The 24,087-nt window shown below is 40.1% G+C and overlaps 1 protein-coding gene across 2 annotated transcripts in view; it reads right to left on the reverse strand.

The window, feature by feature from the left end:
- Positions 1–24,087, reverse strand: part of ntn1a (netrin 1a) — a 56,904-nt gene that overhangs the window by 9,901 nt on the left and 22,916 nt on the right. The window contains exons 3-5 of one of the 2 annotated variants that reach the window (XM_006787466.3): positions 17,041–17,229; positions 7,902–8,051; positions 6,011–6,064 (exon numbers count right to left, since the gene is read on the reverse strand). In XM_006787466.3, the coding sequence (XP_006787529.1) occupies positions 6,011–6,064; positions 7,902–8,051; positions 17,041–17,229 (393 nt within the window). The remainder of the gene's footprint in view (positions 1–6,010; positions 6,065–7,901; positions 8,052–17,040; positions 17,230–24,087) is intronic. The other variant, XM_035906381.2, reaches the window with a different exon arrangement.

The raw sequence follows: 24,087 nt of genomic DNA on the forward strand, positions 1-24,087 counted from the left end.
CACGACAGTATGCCAACAGTTTTATGGTTGGCCATAAGCTGACGCAACCTCCACTTGCCTCAGTAATCTCGAAACTATGTTGCTGCTACGACGTAGTGATTGCCCCATGCAGTGCTGTAATGCATCATCTACTTACAGTGCATGCCAAAATAATGTCATGTTAGGGGAATAAAATCTGTTTTTTCAGTTTTTTTGCTCTCTCTCTCTTTTCAGACTGCCAACATTATTATTATTATTATTATTATTATTATTATTATTATTATTATTATTATTATTATTATTATTATTATTATTATTAATAATAATAATAATAATAATAAATTAAGAGAGACAAGGATGAACAGCATGTTATAGTGTTAAAGAATGACTGTAGTGGAGGGCAGACTGGCACTTTCAGGCAAACTTGATATGAGCAAACATAGTTTATGTGACCAAATCTTTGGTCCGTGCTTTTTACTTTCATATTTACTTGAGTTGAATTGAGTTGAATGAGGTTGCCCGGGGAACACCACAACTAGAAAAAATGCACCCCCCTGCAAAAAAGAGAAGGGGGTGAGAGAATAGATATTGGTAGTGAGCGAAGGGGTGGAGAGGTTGACAAAAAAAGAAAGAAAAAGACAAGAGGGAAATTTAAGGGAGGCGGTGGGAAGAACAAGTCAAGGTCCAGAAATTTAAGTAAAACCCCCGAACCGAAGCTGGTAGTCTCGTGAACTGGTTAGAAAGGGCAAAAAGCTGGTGCTGGTGGTAGTAAACAGAGAATGTAACAAAAATAGGAAGAGTACATGAAGAAGGGGAGCCTACATGAGCTGCACCTGATTACCATGTAAATGATCGAAGGGGGAGGGTGGGGCCCCCCCCACCCTCCCCCTTCGATGGAAAGGAGGCTTTGTTTTCTCATAACCCCCCTCCCTCCCCGATACCATCATGATACTTCTCTTTGATAGCCTTTCGTTCCCCATTAGTGTACCCCTGAGACACAGCTCCAGGCCCCGCTGAGATCACCCCAAGATCCCCATTTAGGGCCAGGCAGTCCCCTACAGTGAGGACAAATGTTCCCTTTGTGAAAGCGTTACAAGCTGGAGAAGTGGAAGCAGTCCCCTAATACTGAGCTAAGATGTGCTTTGGGCAGAGTAGATGTAGTTACTACAGCGCTTTGTTTCCTGCCTTTCAGCACTGAGAAGTGTGTAACTGAGAGGTGGACCTTTGCCCCTTCTATTAAAGTACTGTACGACTCCTTACCCTAATCGTTTTCATTTAAGCTGCTTCGAGACAGAATGCATTAGTGCTCAGTTTTATGTGTTTGGACCGGTACTTTACAGCGCTGAAAAAAGGAGCAGTGCAAATGTCTTCATTACGCTCAGCAACAAATATTCAGAGGACCCTGCACTGCTCAGATTTGTAGATCAAAATCTATACACAGCACTCCTCATTGTACTTTTATTGATTTGCTAATGCTGTCATAATAACAGTAAACCAGAGATATTTAAGATATTTATTTACTTTTGTTTTTTGATGCACTGATCAGTTTTGAGATTTGAGGCTATTTTACGCTAATAGTCTGATATTTGAGGCTATTTTGTGCTAATAGTGCGTTAATGATCAGAGGCTACTAATAAAATTTAAAATGCTTTCAGTTGGTTGTTTTATTGATTTTGTGGTTGATTTTCAAAGTTACAATATTAAAAAAATCTCTTAATTAAAAAAATTATAGTAAGAGGAAATTTCATAGAGATATCTTTAAGTAAAAAAATTAAAATAGTATTAGTTAATTTATAAAATACATTGTATTTTATAAGATATCCTTATAAGCCAGTAAATTTCCATACACACACTAACACCAAACCTTTCAGCTTTATTCCCATCTTTATTCTAAAATAGGGGTTTGTTCATATACCATACCTACTATAACAAAGCATTTTATTCTATTTTGTATAGTATGTTATTCTATTTTATCTGATCCTATTCTATTGTGTTTTTTTATAACTTTTACTTTCTGCCATGACCTATTTTGATGTGATCAAAATGTATCTTGATATCTCTTCATACTGTAAAGAAACATTGACAGTCAGGACCGGAACATAACAGACACCTTGGCATGCAAGCTAAAGTAAACAAAAGCAGTGTGGAGAAATAGCATGGTGAAGGTGAAGCTTCTATGCAATGCAAATGAAGCAGTCAGTACTTTAGAGTTATACAGAGAAGGACTGGAATGCAAACAACTTAACATTCAGCCAAGAAGTCTGCATCGTTTGTAGCAGAGTAAATGCCAAAGTGCCTAGCTGTCCTTTAGTATATATATAAAATTAAATATTTAAAATGATTAATAATATTAACATTTGGGTCACAGTGAGAGCTGCTCAGAGAGCTGTGTGATTGCATATACAGTATGCACGTGCTTCAGCTTTGCAGTTACAGTTGATTTTAAAACTATGCAAAGCTGCTCTTAATGTTTAAATGCAAGTGAACACGACCACAGAGGCAAGAGGCATCAAAGGTATAATAACAGTGAGACAAGAAGGTGTAAATGATGGCCCGGGAGGAGGGCTTTCTCCCTGAAGCAGACTGATTGAGAAACAAATTGCAGCAAATAAAGCACGTAATTAGATTTCAGAGCCCAGTGTGCTGCCATGCAATGCGCTCCATTGTTCTGTGCCGGGCTGCTTACATTAGAACTGTGAGTTTGGATCCCGTCCAACAAAGAAAGACAGAGTAAAAAAGGGGAAAGAAAGAAAAGGAGCCCCCTCCTACTTTTTTCTCATTGTACTGTCAGTGAGCAAAGGATGGTTTGCTTTCAGCCACCAACAGGCAGAGGAGAGAGGCTATTAGAATTCTTGACCCGATTTGAGATTTTATTTTGGGTGGCGTGCAATCAATTCCGATGAGCTGGGGCATCGCCCATTACTGTAACTGCTCCGTTTTAAATCAGCATGGAGTCCTGTAGGGTTTCTCTGAAAGCTTAGCCGAGGGAAATAAATATGGCAAGAATTTAATGGCATAAAGCAGCAAATAAATTTCAGATAAAAGTTTAACAATGATTTGATAACGTGTGCTTCTGTTTTGGCTCTATTTTTTCTTAACTCGGTGTCTTTTTACTTGTATTTATTCTCTCTCTATCTATCCCACGTTGACACGGCCGTAAAGCACGCTGGACTCGACTCGTACTCAACAGGGTGTGTAAAGCAAGACTCATGTTCAAAAAATCCGAGGAGGGGTTCGCCACAGATCCTGATCACTTCCAGCTTCAGACACGTCACACACACATACAGTATGTAGGGCTGAACCTTGTTATGCTTATAAGTATCATCGTGGTCACTCCAATTCTCCTTCTCCTCATCATCATTAGTTACTTTCACATCCTGTGTATTCTGACGGTCCAGGGCGGCCATCGCAGGTCATCTGCAGTTAATCTCCTCCACATTTCGTTGCTGTTCAGACATCTCTGTCGTGACCCGTGGGAGTGGCGACTCACGCCATCCATGACCTACCAGCACAATGTGTGTTTTGTCTGCGCTTCACCATCGGAGGTATTCTCCATGCATTCCAGCCCTCCGTGTGGTCAGAAAGGGGGGAGAGCCCTACTGCAGGAGACAAATTAATATCCACTCCATCTTCCCTCATAACCTCCATTCACACCCTCCGCCTCCCGGCCAGCTCCACTCCCCGCCTTCAAGTGAGGCGCAACGAGACACCTGCCTCATAGCTGTCAGCCCAACACCTCATACTCAACACCTCATCCGATTTTTTTCATATTTATTTCTAAATTAACTTTCCATGTTTCTTAACTGATGCTCAAATCTGTGTCTTCAGATTCTCAATTTTTCACACACTCCATTTACATTTAATTTGTTCTCCTTTTCTTCATTTTCCAAACTTTTTGCAGGTAATCCACCATTTCTCACTTTTGTTCCTCTTCTTCTATATCTTGTATACATTTTCTTATATGCTTTTAATTAAAAAGTAATAAATGGTAGATAAATTTAATTTAATTGTGTAAATTTAATTTAATGTGGGTAAAGTGCAAACGGCCTCGCTCTCGTGTCTTTTTTGATCTGATCGCCATCCCCCCCGAGTACGTTGGGCACAACAAAAGGCATAACGCATTTCAAAAAAAGCTTTAAAAAAGTTGGAATACTCTTTCTCCTGCTGCTAACTAATAATAATGATGCGGATAATAATCATAATCACTTTTTTTTAGTATGCATGTACTGTGCAGAAAAAACAAAACTGTTGAATACTGCATACAAGCCACATCTGTTTGCAATCACAAAGTGATATCATAGCTGCAGGAATACCAGGTTGAGCAGAGGTGGGTTTGCTGTGTGACCCTATGAAGAGGCTCGGAGGATAATGTATGCATCCTCTGGGCCTCAAGACCAGGCGGGCTAGATGACCAATCGCTATTCATGCTTCTGACATGACCAACAGAGGATGTCCGTCACCTTACAGTCTGCTTGATTTTAGCCTCAAGGAAGAACAGATTGCCTGGTGGATCATAATTCACACTTTAACACTATCTCCATCAAAAGGGATGATTTAATTAATACAGTTAGTGGAAACGATAAATATGCACAAATTATGTGAAAGTCTATTTTCTTTCCTGTGTTGTCACATTGAATTAGCATTTTTTTAAGTTAACAAAATAAATATATAAAAGTAAAAATCCCGCAGAATATGTCCTACACCCCTAAAGTAGACAGATTCCTGACGAGGGGCGCCCAGAGAAACTCCAGATATTGTAGCTCTGCACCACCCACAGTGTTATGTGAAGACAAAGCGTGAAACAGAGGGAGACGAAGGAGGTGGAGGAGAGTGAAAAGAGACTTAAAGAGAAAAGAAAAGAGGTGGAGGAGGGTTGGACAACAGCGATAGCTGGACTGTGCTGTCAGTCAAAGCTGTTCAGGGAAGATTTGAAACCTCAGACCAAACAGCTGCAGAAAGCCCTTATGCACACACACACTCGCTTACAGACATGTATATATGTTGGGCCTCTTCCATTTTGATTTGAGAGGGAGAAAAAAAAAACATGGCACGAGCCAGATCAACTTTTTCCACTGTGTGTGAAAGAAAAAGTGGTACTGATTCGAACACTGTTCATACAGTCACAGCACGTCTCTTTAGCAAGTAGAAAATGTGGGTTTTTCCATTTTCTTTTTCAGATTGGCAGCATTTATGCCATTACCTGGGTAACTAATTGAGCCTGCCACAACCCTCAGTAGTGACATATCACCAGAAATGTAACCAGTTGATGAGCTGACAGTTGATTCTAGAATCTCTAAATTTGAGCACTAATATTCATTCTTATATCAGTTACATAGTTATATTTCCCATTATTCTATCTATTCTAATAACTGTTATATACAGATATCAACACTTATATACAGTTTATAAACAAAACTGCATTTAAAGTAGTAGCAGTATCTGATATTCCATGCCTTCTCCTCATCTTATGTTCCCCAATTAAAGACTGGACAGCAAACCAAATGTAACAGAACTGTTTGAAACAGAAGAATACCAATACATCCTTTGCTAAGTTACAAAATCCAGATCCCTCCATCACTCCTCCTCTTACTACACTGCATCAGAGAGGAAAGAGAGAGCTGGGAGAGATGAAATATCAAATCAAACAAACTACTGGAGCCCAATGCTGCACACTCAACCAACACCCCACTGTGCCGCAGTTAGACTGATTAATTGTGAAAGTGTGAGAGATTAAAGGAGGCACGTCCCAGGGCTGCGGCTAATGGATTTAATATTCATGAACCCCCCAGTAATAAGGAGGGGAAAGGCAAGTGGGAGCCAATTTATCCTGCACACTGTTTTTACACTTGTGGAAAAAATATGAGAGGACGAGGAACTAAACTGGTTAAAAACCTCATACTGAATACATTTATCCTCCCACGGCATTTTCCTCGTTTCCTCTCGAGGACAAATGTGCTTTTATACAGATTTATAGCAACATATAGGTAAATATGTAAAAGAGATTAAATGTTTTACTCTCAGCTGTGCTTACCTGATGGCTCCTCCGTGCTGCTGGATGGGGTTGTAGGAGGTGTGACTGGAATCTCTATTCCCGGAGGAAACATGACAGAGACACAAAGAAAGATCAGTTTCATTATTATGTGTATCTGCAGTGCATGTTCTTATGTTGCTGTGTGGACGTGTGGAGGTTGTTACAGGATGTAAATGGGCACATTTATTAAAGAAGCATGAAAATGTGTCACTGTTAGAGCCAGAAACTTAAACCTCTGTGATATATTCTGCCAAGGTTTCAGTGTTAATATTATAGAAGAAAATTTAGTAAATAAATTCCTGACGGGGCGTCTGGAAGATATCCTAATGGCAATGAACTGTGTCTTGGTGACGCAGGAGTTGAGTCTGAACTTGCTGCATGTTTTTCCTCGTCTGAAGTGCAACTTAGAGACCTATTTATTGTGTATCCTTTCTTGCAAGTTTGGATTCTGGCTTTCTTAAAAGCTTAAAATGTTATGTCATCTACCTGCTGTCTCCTTCAACATAAACAAGTCTGCCCGTCTCACGCTTTGCTTCTGCCAAAACGCAAAAAGCATTACTAGGTGCAAAAATTGCATTACTAGCAGGGGGAATAATATATTTAAAGCCACGAAGTTGGTAGACTTTCCAGAATCGAGTAATCTTGGTGGCTAATATGTATATACATTTAAATGTATTAATATTAAATGTCTGTTTCTGTTTCCGTGATTATTTTCATCTCGGCTCGAAATAAAATATCTCCCTCTACTGTAACTGCAACTCACTGCAACTTCTGCATGTATGTACATTTCACATTTTGGAGAAGTAAAGTGTGAAATGGACACGAATGCAGAAGTTGCAGTAAGTTGTGGTAGGCCGGCGTGTCTGTTACACGCTTTGCTGTAATATGTCGGTATATAGCTTTTTTTTATTATTATTATTGTTGCATTGTGAAGAGAAAGGGCTCAATCAAAAAGACTTCTAGATTATTCACGTAGACTATGAGGAAAGAAGGAAAAGTGACATGCAAGGAAAGACCCTGATACACTGAGGGAAGTGGTGTGGTGGTTTCAGCAGTGCAGTGAACAGTGTTTAAGGAGACAAAGAAACAATCAAGTCTTTAGGTCAATTAAAATGAGATTTTCTCAGCTTACACAGGCAAAAACCTGCTTTCTAAATGGATGTCTCATCTGCATGCTTGTCCTGGAGGTCCATTTGCTGATGCTGATCTGCTCACATGAGTGCACATCCGCATTATGTGATATCTAAACGATAGGTCTAATTCTAATATTTTACTTGTGTAAATTTAAACTGACAACAGTGGGAAGTAATATAAACTCAAACTCATAAACACATGTATTGAACATTAAACTGGATGAGCAGTCAAATGTTTTGCTTTAAAGGAGGGAGCCAATTCATTGAGAGAGTCTGTTAATTTTTCTTATGCTGGATACTGCAGCCCCTCTCTCTCTTGTCCTGTCTTGAGGTACAGACCTTCTCTCATGCGATTTTATATTTTGATCTTTTTGTCTTCATTACAATGGCTTGTAAATAATAAATTAAAAGGTAGTACACTTTAGTCATCCCATGAGACATTGTAGTAGCTTAGAGAAGCTGACACAGCTCTTTATTCAGATTAATGGAGCCAACAAGTGCGTGCAGCCATAACCTTGGGGTTCACTTTTAATGGTGTGTTTTTTTAAACTAGGAAAATTCTGGATCTAAAAAAAGATTAGAAGTTGAGAGAGATGCACTCTTCTGAAGAAAAGTGTAAAACAGTGTATGATGGGTTCGTATCACATGTTTGTGTGTGCTATTTGAATATGTACATATGCCTGTCATCACACCTGACCTTTTGCCAGGCCATGTTGTGCTACAGTGAGGCAGATGTGGTAAAGACTGGTTCAACGTACTTATGCAGGGGGCAATGGGCGAGCGGCTCTGCTGGTAGCCTTTAGCACAGCGGTTGCACGTGATACCAGTCACGCCGTCTTTACAGGGACATTGTCCTGTGGTTTGGTTACAGGTTTTGCCAGCAGCACCCACGGGATGGCAATCACATGCTGTGAGGAAACAGAGGAAGAAAGAGAGGCACGGTGAGTGGTCACACACACACACACACACATGTGGGGAGACACAAACATATACTATATCTATAGAGAGTGCAGGTGGGTACACGGCAACAGTGTGTCAACAACAATAGAGTGGTGAGAGACAGGTGGAGGCGTGCACAGAGAGACAGAACTTACACACGTCCGACGTGGACCCGACCGAGTTGAATCGTGAGTGAAAGAGCAACACATCCTCCAAGTCTACAGACACTTCCTGACATTTTGGCACTCTGTGTATTGTAGCCATCATTTAAATGCCGCCCTAACACAGATCACAGATATGTCTGTTTATATATGTACCTCTGCAAGTGAGTGAGGCTGAATTTCTATTTGAGCTGGAGACGTGAAGTGAAGAGGAAAGTTTGTGCATGTTTACCAAATGATAAAATAATGGAGGATAATCCTAATTGCCTGTTTCTGATTATTCTCAGGCTTTGAACGTGAGCCTAAAACGTCTGTCATACTTCCTCCCACCCTGGGGGGTCTATCGAACACATATGCTTCAGGAATGTAATCATTTTCCAAGTGCCCCCCCACCTCCCCTTCTAATCCAAACCCTTAATTTATTTCACAGCCAAACCGGTCATGTTTGGTGTTGAGTAATAGTTGTCTTAGAGGGGTTATTTTGTGTTTTCATCTGCTTTTGGTCTAATAGTAGTGATTCTGACATGAAGGTGGAGTTAAGAGAATTAATAGGTCTTTTATACTGCAATTCTTGACAAGCTAATCCAGACCAGAACACATTTTCTAATCTATCACCATTTTCACATTTTTACTTGAAACGCCTGCAAAGCCAAAAACACAGTTTGTCAACAGACTCACAGCGCCATATTCTTCACTGTGGAAAGATTAGATTTTCTGCTTATTTCCTGGAAACCTCGCTGCGCTATCTCTCCGAGTCGGGCCAACTCCGCTCACTCATTTCCCTTCCCTTAAGATTTTTTTCCCGACTGTGTCAAATGTCACTGTTAAAATCTTCACAGGTGCAGGTTAAATAATGTGTGTGGGTTTTTTTTTAACCACACAGATTGGTCAGCTCCACTAATTTTTTTTTTTCTTTTGGGTGGTTATATGAAAAGATTGAATTGTGTGGTGTCAGTTAGAATGCATTGAGGTCTTGTGATTTCTGCATCTTTACTTTGATCATGAGCAGGGATGTGGTTTTTACTTAGAGATGGGTTGTATACCCGACGAGCTCTCGGGGAGATCTACGTTACAGTTGTTCTTGGGGAAAACACTGCTCTAAAGCATCAATGTAACTGTAAAAGTTCTCTTTATAACTGACGTCTGACTCTTGGAAATAACATAATTGTTGATTTGTGAGATATTCCAAAAAATGAGCCACACGACTACAGGACAACTCTGTTCTCCAGGTGAAGTAAGTGTTTTTGTGATAAGGTGTCAGTGGGGTGCCTCCTCTCTTCTCTGTATCACACTCTGTTTTATCTCTGCTGCTTGTTTCCTGTGTTCCAGCTTCTGTGCTGCTCTTATCTGTTTTTGGTGTGTGTGCATGCATGTGTGTTTGTGTGTTGTGTGAGAGCCAGAGAGAGCTAGAAAGCGTACTTGCACTGTTGAGCCTTCTTATCAGACTCAGAAAGCCCCCCTCATTGTGTGTGTACCTATTAGTACCTTTATCAGACCAATCTGTCACTGCTTTCATTGCTTAGCTGTTCCCTCAGAGGAACAATACACACACACATAGACCCAAACACATGGTTTCAGGAAGCCCAATAAAGACTGTGCAGGCTGCTCCGGCACGTCTTCATGCCTGTAAATTTACGAGAACGTCAGAGGAGTCCGATGCAGAGGAGGGCAAAGCGAGTTTCTGCTTGGAGCTTCAGAGAGCTCAGGTTATGCTTTTAAGAGCGTGTGCCCATAATTTCAGCTCAGAGCCTCAAGCCTGCTAGTAAATCAAGGTGCACGACACATGGTGTACAGGTGGCAAACACTCAGCCTCCTCCTCCTTCTCCTCCACATCTGGTCTTCTTCATCAGCTCGAGAGCCGACTGACTCGCTATCCTGTCCAGTGACAAATTGTCTGACTCAGTGACACACCTGTTGACTAGAAGACTGACTAACTCCAGAGGTGCAAGTGAGAGTTTCTGGTTTAAGTGTGTGTCCACTTAAACGGTTAAGTGGCCTTGTGCTGTGTTTCAGGGATACTCCAGATGGCTTGGGGAGATATGGGGACCAGAGGGCAAGAGGCCCTTCTTTCTCAACGCTTTCAAGAAAGAAAAATACTGAGAGACATCTAAAATAAGACCTGGATTATGTTTATAAGAGAACCTGCGACCGTTTTCTAATAACAGAAAACCTGTAACCTGGGGGGTTAGCTATGCATTACTGTCATGTGTCTAGATGAAAAAGGAATTCCTGACACTAAAGGGAGCCTTTGCCGCTGGGAGTTGCGTTTTAAAGAATGAAAAACGTCCGCAGTTAATGAGGAGGGAAGAAGACTTTTTCAAAGGCAAGCGGTCGGGCCCAAGTCTGAGATTGCGCAATGCGAGAATTTTGAGTTCTGCCTATCGTTTACCATAAAGCTGGTGTTTGAAGTCTGAACTCCACTCCCTCATTGGGTTTGTGCACACTGTGCCAGTAAGAATAATTTGTTGGCCCTGGATTAAAGCCAAGCTTCCCGAGTCTGTGTTCTATTATAATTAGGTTTCTGCTCCTCCACAAGTATTTTTGAAGAGCAAAAGAAAGATGTGTGTTATTCAGTTGTTTTACTATAAACAGCTTGCTAAATGGCATGCGTACCTAATAGAGGGTGCATTCTTGCTTCTTGTATTTTTTAATGTTTTATTGAGGAGAATAATAGGGCTGCAATGGCCCGAGGAGTCGTGTTTTGGCCACCGCGAGAGCCGAAAATGTTCTTCAAGAGCTTATTTTGTGAATGATGTTTAATGCGCAACACATTAAACACATGTGTGTTCTGCTAATTGATATCAGCACACCCCTGTAAAGAATAAGAAATAAAACATTTTAAAAGTTAAAAGCAAAGTAATGAAAAGCAATATTTTTCAAAACCCTCGTGGAAAACATTTTTATGTGTGGTCAATGAGAAAAAATTCAACTGTATCAATCGAAGACATATGCGAAGGAAGGAGGGTCGAAGGGTGCTATTCTGATTGAAACAGGCTATCCCTCCATCAAAGCCTAATTGTCCCCTGTATGCAGAATATGTTCCTCATCATCCAACTGACCAATGTAATTACATGATGGTTAATGTTCACATTTAAAGGCTCTGAAGGTTTGAACTTAATCCATCCATCGCAGAACCAGTGCCAATCTTGAGATTAAATTGGTACATGTTTTGATGTTCTATGAGGAGAACTAATCAAGAGCAGGTCTTTTTTTATTTGCTGTGGACTTCTCTTGTATTTCTTTAGATATTGTAGTATTTAGCCCACAGAGCAAAGCTTGTGAACTAGATTGGACAGTTCACTCACTCTGCACTGCTTGACAAACGTAAGACATGCCTTACTCTCCAAACACTGTATTGCTAAACACACCCGCAAGCTGGTGTATGTTAAATGCCAAATTTCCATGGTAGCAAGGCATTGCTGCTAGCTATTTTGACCCCTCCACCCTTCACAACTCACCTATAGGCTACACATTAGTCCCCAGGTTCTCTATATGACATATTTTGAGAGTAGTGAAGCACTCGGAGCCTGGAAACAAAATTGTAACTATATTCTGCTACTGTATAACATAATTTTAAAAGACAGGACTAACTTTTGAAATAAGTATCAAAGTCATAAATAAAAAAATGGATCAGCTACTTAAACTTTCAGACATATTGCCGTAGAGTTTTATGTATTATCTTTATTACGTGTCAAAAGCATCGAAGACCACACAGACTGCTGCTTCTTGTCGTCTTTTCAAATCTGATCATCATCCCTTTAAGCTAAACTGAAATACACTCAGTATGTGTTATTTAGAGGCATCAAAGGGTTAAAGATACAAACAAGAGCTGACTGAAAATCCTTCTGAGTTTACACTCTTTCTCAATGAGGGGTAAAGTAATAAATTTCAGCCTGTGTATGTGGCCACCAGGCAGGGCTAACTTTGTAATAGATGTGCCTCTGCCCTTTTTTTCACTCCAGATGACCTCCTATGGAAACGGGCTGCTTTCTGAGAGGATTGTATTACACATATAAAAGCAAACTGGAGTTCTCCTCGACATGCCCGTGCTCCTGCAGCAGTCATTCTTTTCCAAAAGCCACACGGCAAAGGGCTCTCTCTCTTTGAGTTCAATAAATAACCAGACCGCTTAATTGCTGTCACTTCGGTGCAGAGCCTACGCTGCTTGAGGAGCAGACAGAAATTAGTTCTGCGGTTTGAGTTCCATTGAATTATCTTGAGTTATGATGTGGTAAACCTGAGAGAATTTGGCAGGGCAGAACTTTGAAAGCATACGAAGGTGTCTGAGAGAGGGGGGGGAAAGCGGAGTGCGGTAACTTTGCAAAGTTCATTAGCAAAGAGAGAGCGACAGACAAAGAGAGCATGTAACACAGTGACACATATCTTTAAAGTCTTCATGAGTAAGTTTCCAAATATAGTTTGAAAAAAAAAATGTTTTAATTGGCAAAAGAACGAGTTCATGCTTCGTATCGTTTGTCAGCTTGGGGTAATTACCGCAGATCCCCTTATTATAAGTCTAATTTGATGTAACCAAATACCTCGGTAGAACTTGGACAGTGTTTGCTTGTAATTACACTGTGCTGGGAAAGGTGGGAGGTGCATAAACCCTGGCAAATTTCATGGATCAAATTGAACAAAACCGTTTGGGTAAGCTGACAATTTTATAAACAATGATGAAATCTGTTTATACGTCACTTCGGCGAGAGGCAGCGGTGCACGTGAAGGAGCCGAGAAGAAATCAATCCCTAGTGTGGGTGAGATGATTTAGTATTGACTAGTTTCAGAACACTGATGTAATGAGTATATGACATGACTCCACTCCTGCTATGAGCCTCTGGGACTGTCATTATCCTGTAACAATAACATTATTATAGATCATATGATTTAATTGTTCAGCGGTTTCGCAGACTTCATTTATCACAGTGTTGGGTTTTGCATGAAATAAGTGCGTGCATGGCAACACTAATGCTGATTTGACTGGTAATTAATATAAATAATAATAATTCCATGACCGGTTAATCTTTTAATGACTTTTTTTCAATTAATCATTCATAATTAAGATATAAATAAAACTGAATGGAATTAAGGTGCTTTTTGAAACGCCAAAAAAGTGAAAAATGTTCCTTTCATCATTCTTAGTTTGCTTGTTTTGTTTCAAAATACAAAGATATTCAATTACAAATTCAAAAATGTTGGGATGCTGTGTAAAATGTAAATAAAATAAACTAAAAAAAAAAACCAAAACAACAACAACAGAATGTTTTGACCTGCAAAGCTCATTGTTCAAATTGAGACATTTTACTTTTTCATGAAAAATATCGACTCATTTTGAATTTAATGGTAACAATACATCTCGAAAGGAGACTGGGAACAAAAGTAAAATGTTGTTTTTCTTTTAGGAAGAAACAGATGGAGGGACATTTCTAATTAGGTTAACTGGTCGGTAACATGACTGGGTATAAAAGAGGATCTTAAATAGACAAAGTTCGCCAGACCAAAAAAAACTTTTGGAAAAATTTCAAAATAATGTTTCTCAATGCAAACTTGTGAAGCCTCTGAATAACTCCAATGTATCTACAGTACATAAATAATATCCTCAAAAGACTCAGAAAAGTTGGAGAAATCTCATGTGCATAAGGGACAGATCTGAAAACTTAAATCTGATGTTTTAAATTTGAAATTCTTAATTGGAAAAAATGGGCACAGCATCCTGTGTGGGGACCATCCAGCTTGTTATTGATGCTTGCGTTAAAAAGCCTGCATCCCTGTTAGTACAGGAATGCATTAGTGCCCACAGAACTGACAGTCTGCACATCTGGAAAGACATCAGCTGTGTTTAAAGTTATGTACTGGCTTCAAAGAAACATATTCTCCCATCCAGATGACAACTCTTTCAGAAAAGGCCTCGCATATATCAGCAACACATTGCTAAATCGTATACTGCATGTATTACAACAGCATGGCTTCATAGCAGAAGAGTCCAGTTGCTGAACAGATCTGCCTGCAGTCCAGCCCTTCCAGCAACTGAAAACATTTTATGCATCATGAAGCAGAAAACACAACCAAGACTGACAGAGTATATTTTCTCAGTATTTCAATTTGATACATTTTCAATTTTGTGAATAAAACCTGGGTTAAAGACTTTAACAAATCACTGCATTCTAATATTATATTTTATAAAGTATTCAAACTCTTTTGGAATTGAGGTTATGCAATAAAATCAAACTGACAAAAGCAGGAAATTCTTTTGACAAACTGAGAACAGCGTCTCACATTTCATCTTCTGTTATTAGAACCGATTTAGTCAGTTCATTCATTTATTTAATATAGAATTTAAATATAAAAGGGTTTCTAATGGACAGTTAAACAGGAAGAGAAGGTGCACAGAGTCTATAGAAGCAGAAGACACAGGTGAAGATGGGGGCAGCAGAGTTTCTCTTAGGCTCTGAATCCGAATCACTAGTTATCAGGAAAGCTTTACTCGGCTAAAGAATGCAGAGCCAGCCCCACACACCCAGATGCACATGCTATACATCACTTTACTCCAGATGTCAGAGGTCCACACTACGTGCATTTTTCACAGCTTTTGACTCGCTGTTTTGACTTAACTTCATGAGTCATTTATCCAAAGTTTCGCAACATCAAATTAGTCATCAGTGTATGAGAACACATTTCCACATCAGTGAAAACTGAATATTTTTTTCTCTTTCAGCTAAATCACTTGCTATTGATGGTAAAAAATATATATATATATAAATATATATAATATAAATAAAATAACCCAACCTTTTATTGTGACATTAACTGGGGATTTGTTTTTTTAATACTCATATTGCTTTAACTTTACCAGGATGGTAACTACAACATAAATTTCGTGCTTTATCCTTTTTTTTCAGCCAAACACATATAATTTCTCATATAAGCGGCATCTGAGCACACGGAGAAATCACCAGTGCAAGAAATTAAAAAGTAATAAAAGTTATCTATAATCATATGAAACATTGATATAGTTTATGGTTTTAGCAAATATGGTAAAATAGGAAAGATCGCACTACTATCTGTAGCTAATACTGCCTCTACTATAAATTATAAGAGTGGGTTTACATTTTATATTTGCACAGCAGGACCATGAGGAGCCTAGTTTTCCAGTGTGAGGAACTAGCACCAATGAATGTGAGTTATGAGATGCTGAAAGAATCAAATCTTAGACACACGAGAAGAAATGTAAAAACAACAAAAAAAGAGGTGAAATCTCCCGAATAAGCCAGCCTGGTAGACACAGCAGTAGATTGGGGTTAAACGACACAAAACGTCCTGTCGTGATGAATGCGTGTTTGCATTCCTGGCCGACTGGAGAATGGGCCCGAAGCCATGGAAGGTGTTAAAATCACTTGAGGAATATTGGTCACGAGTGACTCGAGGCGGGGAATTACTTCCAACATTTCTAGAGGTCTTTGTTATTAATTTGTCTTTGCGCGGGGAAGAAAATGTGCTCGATGCGGTTGCTGAATGACAGGAATTTAATGTGACTGAGTGAAACATCTGTGACGTTCTTTTGCATTAGGTCAGTAAATGTTTTCGTTGCAGCAGCATGAAGCATGTCAACACGGAAAAGTGCACGTTCTCCAAGGTTTTATGGTCGATACTGAGAAATGAGCAGACGCTGAGGACAAATATCTTTCATCGGTGGTGTCGTTTGTGTTCGTAATGAGTGCAGCTGACTACAACACAACTTAACACGCCATTGTTTCATCTAAACATGTTTTTTAAAGATGTTTGATGCTTTATAGACATGCTCCCTCTTAAACTAACAAATGGGTGGTTACTTTTTTTAAAATTCCTGTTGAATGATATAAGAAAACTCTGGCTCAAACTGTCAGCACATAGATAGATAGCGCTCCCTTCGCTCTCTTTCAGAGCGCTCTGAAACCCTCCAACAGGTATGCTTGTATTTCAGTGTATAAGTGTAGATGCTTTATCCATACAGAGTAAATCTGAGGTGTCTCTGGGCCTGTTTGCACAGGGATTCAGTTCCTGTTATCTTTCCCTGCAGCTATAGCAGAAGTGAGAAAACATACTCTCTCTCTTTTCAGTCACCGTCACTTCTTTCTCCGCCTCCACCACCTCTCTGTCTTTGACCCTTATTAGCTACGGTGAGGGCCGATGGCATGCGATTCATCCAGCAGTGAGTAGTGAGCACACCTGCGTAGGGGTGTGTCCCCTTCCTCTCGTCCTCTTCTTCTAACCCATCAGTCCTCCCTCCCTCCCATCTTTCATTCTCCTGCCATCCTTCTGGTCTTGACTTTTTGCTTTGTTTCCTGCTCTCTTTTCAATTCGTTTTGCAGCCCTTGAACCAGTCTCCCTGGGTTCTCATTAGTCTTTGACTCGCACCGAGGATCACTTCACACCTCAGCTCTGTTTGTTTTTCTTGTCCTGTCATCCCCTCACCCCAGCGCCAACTAAGCCAAATAACTCAGCGTCGACGAGGGAACACCCAGCCCGACCCGCCCATACCACCGCCGCCGCCGCGACCTCCACAATCCCAAAAGACCCCCAACTCATCTTCGCTGACAGAGGAAGATGAGGGTGAGACAGGCTTAGGAATGTGAAGACCACAAATCCTCTCGTTCCGGCCTTTATATAAAATCCACTCTTGAAAAAAGCAGCGCACATCATAATGTTAACATTGGCTTGTATGTTCAGTATACGCCGTATGAAAGCCGAGGGACTCTTGAGCGAAATGGATCAATCCGAGCCCCGGTCACTTACAAAAGAGAAGACAAACAGAGCCCTGTACCTTTGCAGGCTTTTCTGTGTGAGATGGGCTTCGACAGGTCTCTGTAGTAGCCCTCCTTGCAATAGTGGCAGTGGCGACCTGCCGTGTTGTGGCGACAGTTGAGGCAGACTCCTCCGCTCTTCCTCCCCGACAGTTTGTAGAGCTCCATGTTGAAACGACACCTTCGGGCGTGAAGGTTGCAGTTGCAGGCTGTGGGGGAAACATAACAGAATGCAAACAGTTTAAATTAATGCAATTAGATGTTTTACTGAACAGATCATTACATCATATCTAATGCACAGTTTCCATTTTCATTATTATTACTGTTTCAGTATATTTTGTGTATTAAGAATGTTTTTTTTAATCTATTTGTCAGGGTTAGGGTTAGTCTACCTCTCTTGATCAAATATTCTGCACAGCTTTTTTCGTTTGCTAAAGGTCCTCTCCAGAGTCCATACTGTACTAGTTAGAAAGTGAAAGGCTTGTATTACCATTTCTCTATTACATGCAAATCCCCTGCAAGTATGTGCGAGACCCCTCTCTGCCTCTTGTTTACTGATGAGTACAGTTGCCAGTGCTGAGTTTAATTAGCCGGCTAATGTTTATTCATGACTTTCTGGCAGCAGAGTGAGGCAGACATGCCCAACTTCATTAGGGCCGGCCGTCCGAGACACCAGTCCTCCTCCACCACAGACACATTCATGCATTATTAACCGCAGCACTTCTGATACAGTTTGTGGCACGACTGTGTGCGGTTCTACACGGTACAGCGTGTGTGTACCTAAAGGGGGTTATCTGGATCCAACTATGTCCCACGGTTGATTCATCCATCCGCGTGTTTCGGCACTGACAGCTCGCTCTATCATCTACCTGTCATAGCGGAGGAAGGCTGAGGGCTTACTTCCCTCGGCCTCCCTCAACCAGATTTCTCACTGGTATGCTCAGTGTGTGTACATCTCTGAATTTTTTTTTTTTTTTCTGAACATGTCTGGGACCTCTGAGACTTCTTCTCTCCACTCCAAGGACCTAATTACAATATCTAAAACACACACATACATATCTTAGTGTCTTATCAGTAGTGACTATTGGTGGCTTTGCTTCCAGGATGGCAGCGGTTTAATTAGTCATGCTTTTCTTTTGCTCGTTGACCGTCCCCGCTTTATCATTTTTGTCATAAAACTTACTCAGATTGATCCCATTTTAAAAGTAATCTAAAAAAAAAAAGAAGAATTATCACAATACTAGAAGATGGTAATATTTCCAAGACATTCAATAGCAATTGAAGATATTTTCTTAACTCTGTTTAAATAGTCTTTGCTCCAGTCTTACTTATCTTATTGAGAACTATATTTGTGTCCCAGATATAATGTTTTATTATTGTCTTGAGCTAGATTTACACCTGTTCACGTCTTTACTTACTGATTGATTCAATAACCCGTGAAGTCCACAGCTAGAACCAACCCAGTACTGGGTGTCTATGCGCATGCTGAAATGTTGTGATGAAAACGTGTTGAGAGATAAAAATGCATAAAGCATCCATTCAAAGACCTTTTATGACAAAATGTTTTTTTTTAGCCACAACATATAAATACACAATGGATTAGATTATAGGCTTTTTTTGAAATCTCTCAAATGATCTCTGTGTTGAAATCCTTGAGCCAATCAATCCAGACTCTGAATGCCAGGGGGTAGGCTCAGTCTTTTTAGTGTCTCCAGCGTCAAGCCATAGTTGGTGAAAGCTATCTCTGAGCATGCCTGAAGGTAAAAGAGATCACCACAGAGAGGGGGGAAACTAGTGGAGGAGCAGTGTGCAGCCTCTGACCTGCAGACATGCTTTTGTTACACTACAAAAATAGTTTCACACCCTTTCTGAACACAGCCCCCCCCCCCCAGAGAATTTTCCCATTTGTACCAAAGGGCATGTTGGTTATAGTAGGGTTGAGCTGCAAGATATTATACTTCATAAGAGATTATCTCAGATGAATGCCCATCTAAACCTTTATACTTTCTGGGACTGATATAAGCATGTTCACAGCGCTTCTTCAATGACCCTCAACTTAGAAAAAGTGGTTGATCTGCGCTTACTGTTTTCAAAATTATATCAACAAGGCTTTGTTCAAATTAAAGCGTAGACAAGCTAAAAATTGCTGCCTGGCATGAGTTTATCTGGAGTCCTGCAAAGTTATGTCTGTTATTTAGCCATCACGGTTTTTTTTTACACACAGGAAAAAAGCCAATTTTATGCCTCTAGTAGTGATTTGGACAACATCTAACACAAATAAAAATTGTATTGTTTTGTTCTTTTTAATAAGCAGTGTTAGTAAATACTACTTTTACCTTATAGAACAACTTTGGTCTGTTTTCAATAAAGCTAATTGCTTCAGTCTGGATAGCGAGTCTGTAGTCGCCTGTAACCGCCCCCAGGTGAGCAGTAAAAAGAAGTGTGAAGTGATACCTTTTAAACAAGTGTAACAGAATTAGCTGGATGAAGCTAAGCTTACCTACAGCCTTTCAACACCTCCCGTAGAGTGAGCCATGACTATTTTAAATGACAAACTGCTGATTTAATTGTTGCATCTCTTACAAACTTTTAACCTTCAACTGTAGAATTTAGCAGAAAATTGATTTGTTTATTCGATGCTGCTGTTTCCTGCACTTCCACTGTCTGTGTGTGTTTTGGAAAGTTGGCTAATTAGTTTCTCTGAGTGGTTCCCAGCCTCCATCAACTGACCTCAGTCTCATAGAAGTACTTAGACAGCCTTCCTGCTGCTAATTAGAGGGAAATTTCAAGCAACAGAGCTGGAGGTTGAGGTTAAGCTCATCATACTCACGATAAGCCTGGTAATTGAGCAATGTTGGTCACAGCAATGATTTGTTGTAAAGAGACACTCAAGCAAGTGATTTCTGCCACTTTTACTCCAAATCGACTAAAGCTGCCGGCTGCTCATTACCACAACTGTAAAGACACATTAGGAAGAATAAGCGACTAAGAAAACTGTGAAAAGGAAACACTGATTATACTTTTTTGAACAATATTGTTAGATTTCTAATGTCCCGTCCACACATCACATATATATAGATATCTATATATGGCCATCATTCCCACTGGTCTAAAATTATTCCAGCCTACTCACTCCTTCTCTCACCCAATTCTTACCCTAAACAGATTCAGCAAAGCAAAACCCAACACCGCTGCATGCAAGCAGGGGAGCAGCCGGAGGTCTGCTATTCTTTGCCCCACTCTCAAACAAACACCAAGGGGAGTCCACACATGAACAGTTTACTTTTAATCCTATGGATGACCTAAAAGTAATCAGATTAACTTCTAACCCACCCCTAAGACAGAACGGAAAAATACTGACCTTTTATACTCTCTCTTTGACTTTGGTGTGAAAACATTTAAGGAAAGAAAGCCTAAAGTTCACAAAAACTTATCACTGAAAATATTTTCCCCAAGTACCTCGAATAACTTGCTACAAGCCCTGCACCGTAGTGTGCATTAAACTCTATGGTGGCAGCATGTAACGCACAATTTTCTCTCGCAAACTTAAAACATACACATATATAGAAACATGCTATTTCTGGATCCACAGTGTTTGCCTGCTCCTTCACCCTTATAACACACAAGTTACAAAAGCTTGGCAGGGTCACTGCTTGTCACCGAAATCAAATAGAGCCCCATGGTGTCCTAGTTTAATATAATCAATGCTATTCTACCTGGATATCCGTATTTAGCCGTAATATGTTTTTGATGAACTAAAGGATAATAAGATGTAAAATAAGTTAGTATGTAGTATGTTAGTATGTATAAGTACTGCTTTTTTTCTTTTTGAGAAATACAATATGTCTTAATGTGGAGGTCAGGTTATTATGGCAGAAAGCATTTACCCTTAAATTTGCTTAGAGATGCATTAATGAATATGGGATTTACTGGGGCAGCGGGCAGAGCTATATCAGATATGGTTCTGTATATTAAATAATATGTTGCTTAATTTGTAACATAACTGCAAAACAATCAAAGATGTAGTAGAGTTAAAAGAATAATACAACTCTAAACTGCAGCAGAGTAGAGATAATAATTGAATGGGAAATATTCGTTTACATGTAAATATTTGAACAGTATAATTGAGTAAATGTAGTTTAAGTAAGTGGAGGTGAATGAGCTCAGGCATGCGTATGGCTGTACTGACTGTTAACAGACAGCAGCCGCAAAAATGTTACTGTAAGCTGAAGGATGACACTTGGCATCCTTGTGCTTATAGAAATATGTCAAAAGAAAAACAATGCTGCTATTATGCTGCGGCGTCTGGGATTTCAGTACGGACGTCACAATTGTTTTGCAGCTGAATTGAATCCTGGTTTGTATTGCTGCAACAAAGTGTGATTTAAAGGCATTAGGTTAGTGACAGGTAACTCTAGCACCACCCGTGTTTGTGTGGAGACAAATGAAAATTTCCTGACGGTGGAATTTTCCTATGAAGAGTGAATCACCCATCGCTGATCCACCGACAGCCGCTGTTTCTCCCAAAACAATGAAAGAATTTCACTTTAAAAAAAAAACCCCACTATAATAAGTGTTTAACAAAACAATGTGTGATGTGCAGTCACAGAAATATTTACATTTAATCTGTAGCCAACACGTACTACAAATACTGCTGGTTACATGTAAGCTTATAAAGATGTTTCCACACAATCACTTTAATTGTATCCTGTTTTCAGTATCTGGTTCAAGTTTTTATTTAGTTTGCTATGCATTACATCAGTTCTCACTTTTATCTTGTGCCTGTTGATCCAGGCACGGGCACGGTAAAGGCAGGAATTAAATAAAAACAGAATTAAATGAGAGTGTTTTAAGGCACCGAGATGACAGACATACTAAACTCAGCGTTTGAAGTTCTCTTTGGATACAGAAACAATCATGCCATAAATAATATTTATTATTTTAGATGGTGCCATAATAGGGTTAGGTACTTTTTGAAAACATTGACATATTGGTATTAACCTGTAAATTATGTTCTTGCACGCATGAGAAGTCTGTCGTTTTCTTTTGGTTTTCTTTCTGAAATCACCAGAAAATTCTAATCTTTCTTCTATTCTGAAGAGAAGAGAAATCAACTATGTTTCATATTGAGGTTTTAAAACTGGGATAAAAAGTCCATTATGACAAATAGAAAATGATCCAAAACACTTCTCACTGCAACACGGAGTTGCAAATCTCTACAGGGTGAGGTGTTGAGAAAAAAATCAGAAAGAATCTCCTCTCTAAATGAGAGGAAGCACTAATAATGAAAAGGAAGGGTGCAATGTGTGAGGGAGTTGATGGTTTTGTGTGTGTGGACCTGTTTGATGTTCATGTATGGTGTGAAGCACCCTGGGAATGCCATGGAACTAGGGTGATGGAGCGTGCGTGCAGGCGAGTGGGAAGAAGTTATGGATGGGAGAGTGAGGCGCCCGCTGCAGAGATTATATCAGGCTAATTTAATTCCTTTATTGCAGCCAATTAGCCGCAGCACTTTAGCCCCCTGTGAGCCCTCTGGCCCTCTTCACTGTGTCTCTAATAACCCCTAACTAAACTCTGGATCTCTGCCGTCCCCAAAGGAGGCCCAGTTTCAGTATTTTTAACAAGCACTTTGCCTCATACACCGCATGTACTAAGGGTGAAATAATTTTTTTCAAAAAGGAAAAAATATATATACATGAGAAGTGAAAGAAAGTGCCTGAGAAAAGAAAAAATAAGGCGGACAGAGGGATGGGAAGAGATCAGTGTTGCTGCTGCTACTTGCAGGCTTAACTTGAGGAGACTTGACTAATTGAGATCAGGTCATACAGAATATTCATCAGTCCTGCAGCTTTATCAAAGGCAGATTAAAAATGCAGTGTGGACTGATTTCCAGTGGACAGATTCCATTTGCTGTCAAGCAGCCGTAACCTTCTTGTCAGACCCCTTTTCAGTCAACCTGTTTATTTATCTGTCCTTTCTTTATTCCATCATTTAACATATATGGTTTTTAGTTTTAATGTTTTTTTAGCGTAAATTTTGCAACTCAGGGCGCGAGTATGGAGAGCATGATATCAGTTCTGTCACTGTGTGATAAAATGTAGCTTAACTGAAAGATGCAACTAAAGAGCTGTGAGAACTGGCATGTTTGAGTCCCTCATGATGCTATTAGCAGTGGAGTGAAGGTCAGTATTAAGCTATGGATTTACAGTAGATTGAGGTAAATACTACCAAAAAGAGTAAAACTATGCAGTTCTCTATCCAGCTCTCCTCCCAGATCTAGGTCCAATCTTTGAAAAATACAATATCGCCTTCCACTGTTACCCCGATGACATACAGATCTATTTTGAACTTACTGACGACCTTGCTGTGTCCCTGCACTACTTTCAAGAATGCATGCGGGAGGTCAAAGAATGGTTCCTGAGTAATTCTCTTGTTTTAAATGATAAGAAGACTGAGATTGTGATGTTCAACAGTAAAATCCCTCGTGCCCAACTCTGCGCTGCCCTGGGTTCCTTTGCTAGCTTTTCTTGTGACTATGTCAGTAACTTGGGTGTACTGCTGGATAGCTCGCTCAAACTCGATAAGCAAGTGTCTGCTGTAGTGAGATCTAGCTTCCACCAACTGCGCCTTATCTCTAAGGCTAGGCATTATGTTCCGCATGAGGACCTGGAGAAGCTTATTCACGCTTTTGTGACCTCCAGGTTGGATTATTGTAACTCCTTGTACTACGGTCTTCCCCCTTCTCTTCTTCTTAGACTGCAAACAGTCCAAAATGCAGCAGCCCGCCTCTTGACTGGTACCAGGGAATTTTGCTGCTGGCTGGTTGCCCATAAAGTACCGTATTCAATTTAAAATATTACTCCTTACATTCAAAACTATTAATAAATTAGCGCCAAGTTATCTTAGTGAACTTCTCAAACCACATACTCCTGCTAGAACACTTAGATCTGCCACTCAACTACTTCTGACCCAACCCAGATCTCGGCTGAAGTCCCGGGCTGACCGTGCGTTTGCTCTGGCTGCCCCGGTACTGTGGAATACCCTTCCTCTCGACCTCCGCGCATCTG

This window comes from Neolamprologus brichardi, chromosome 6, assembly GCF_056152115.1.
Source record: "Neolamprologus brichardi isolate AB-2024 chromosome 6, ASM5615211v1, whole genome shotgun sequence".
Taxonomy (NCBI): domain Eukaryota; kingdom Metazoa; phylum Chordata; class Actinopteri; order Cichliformes; family Cichlidae; genus Neolamprologus; species Neolamprologus brichardi.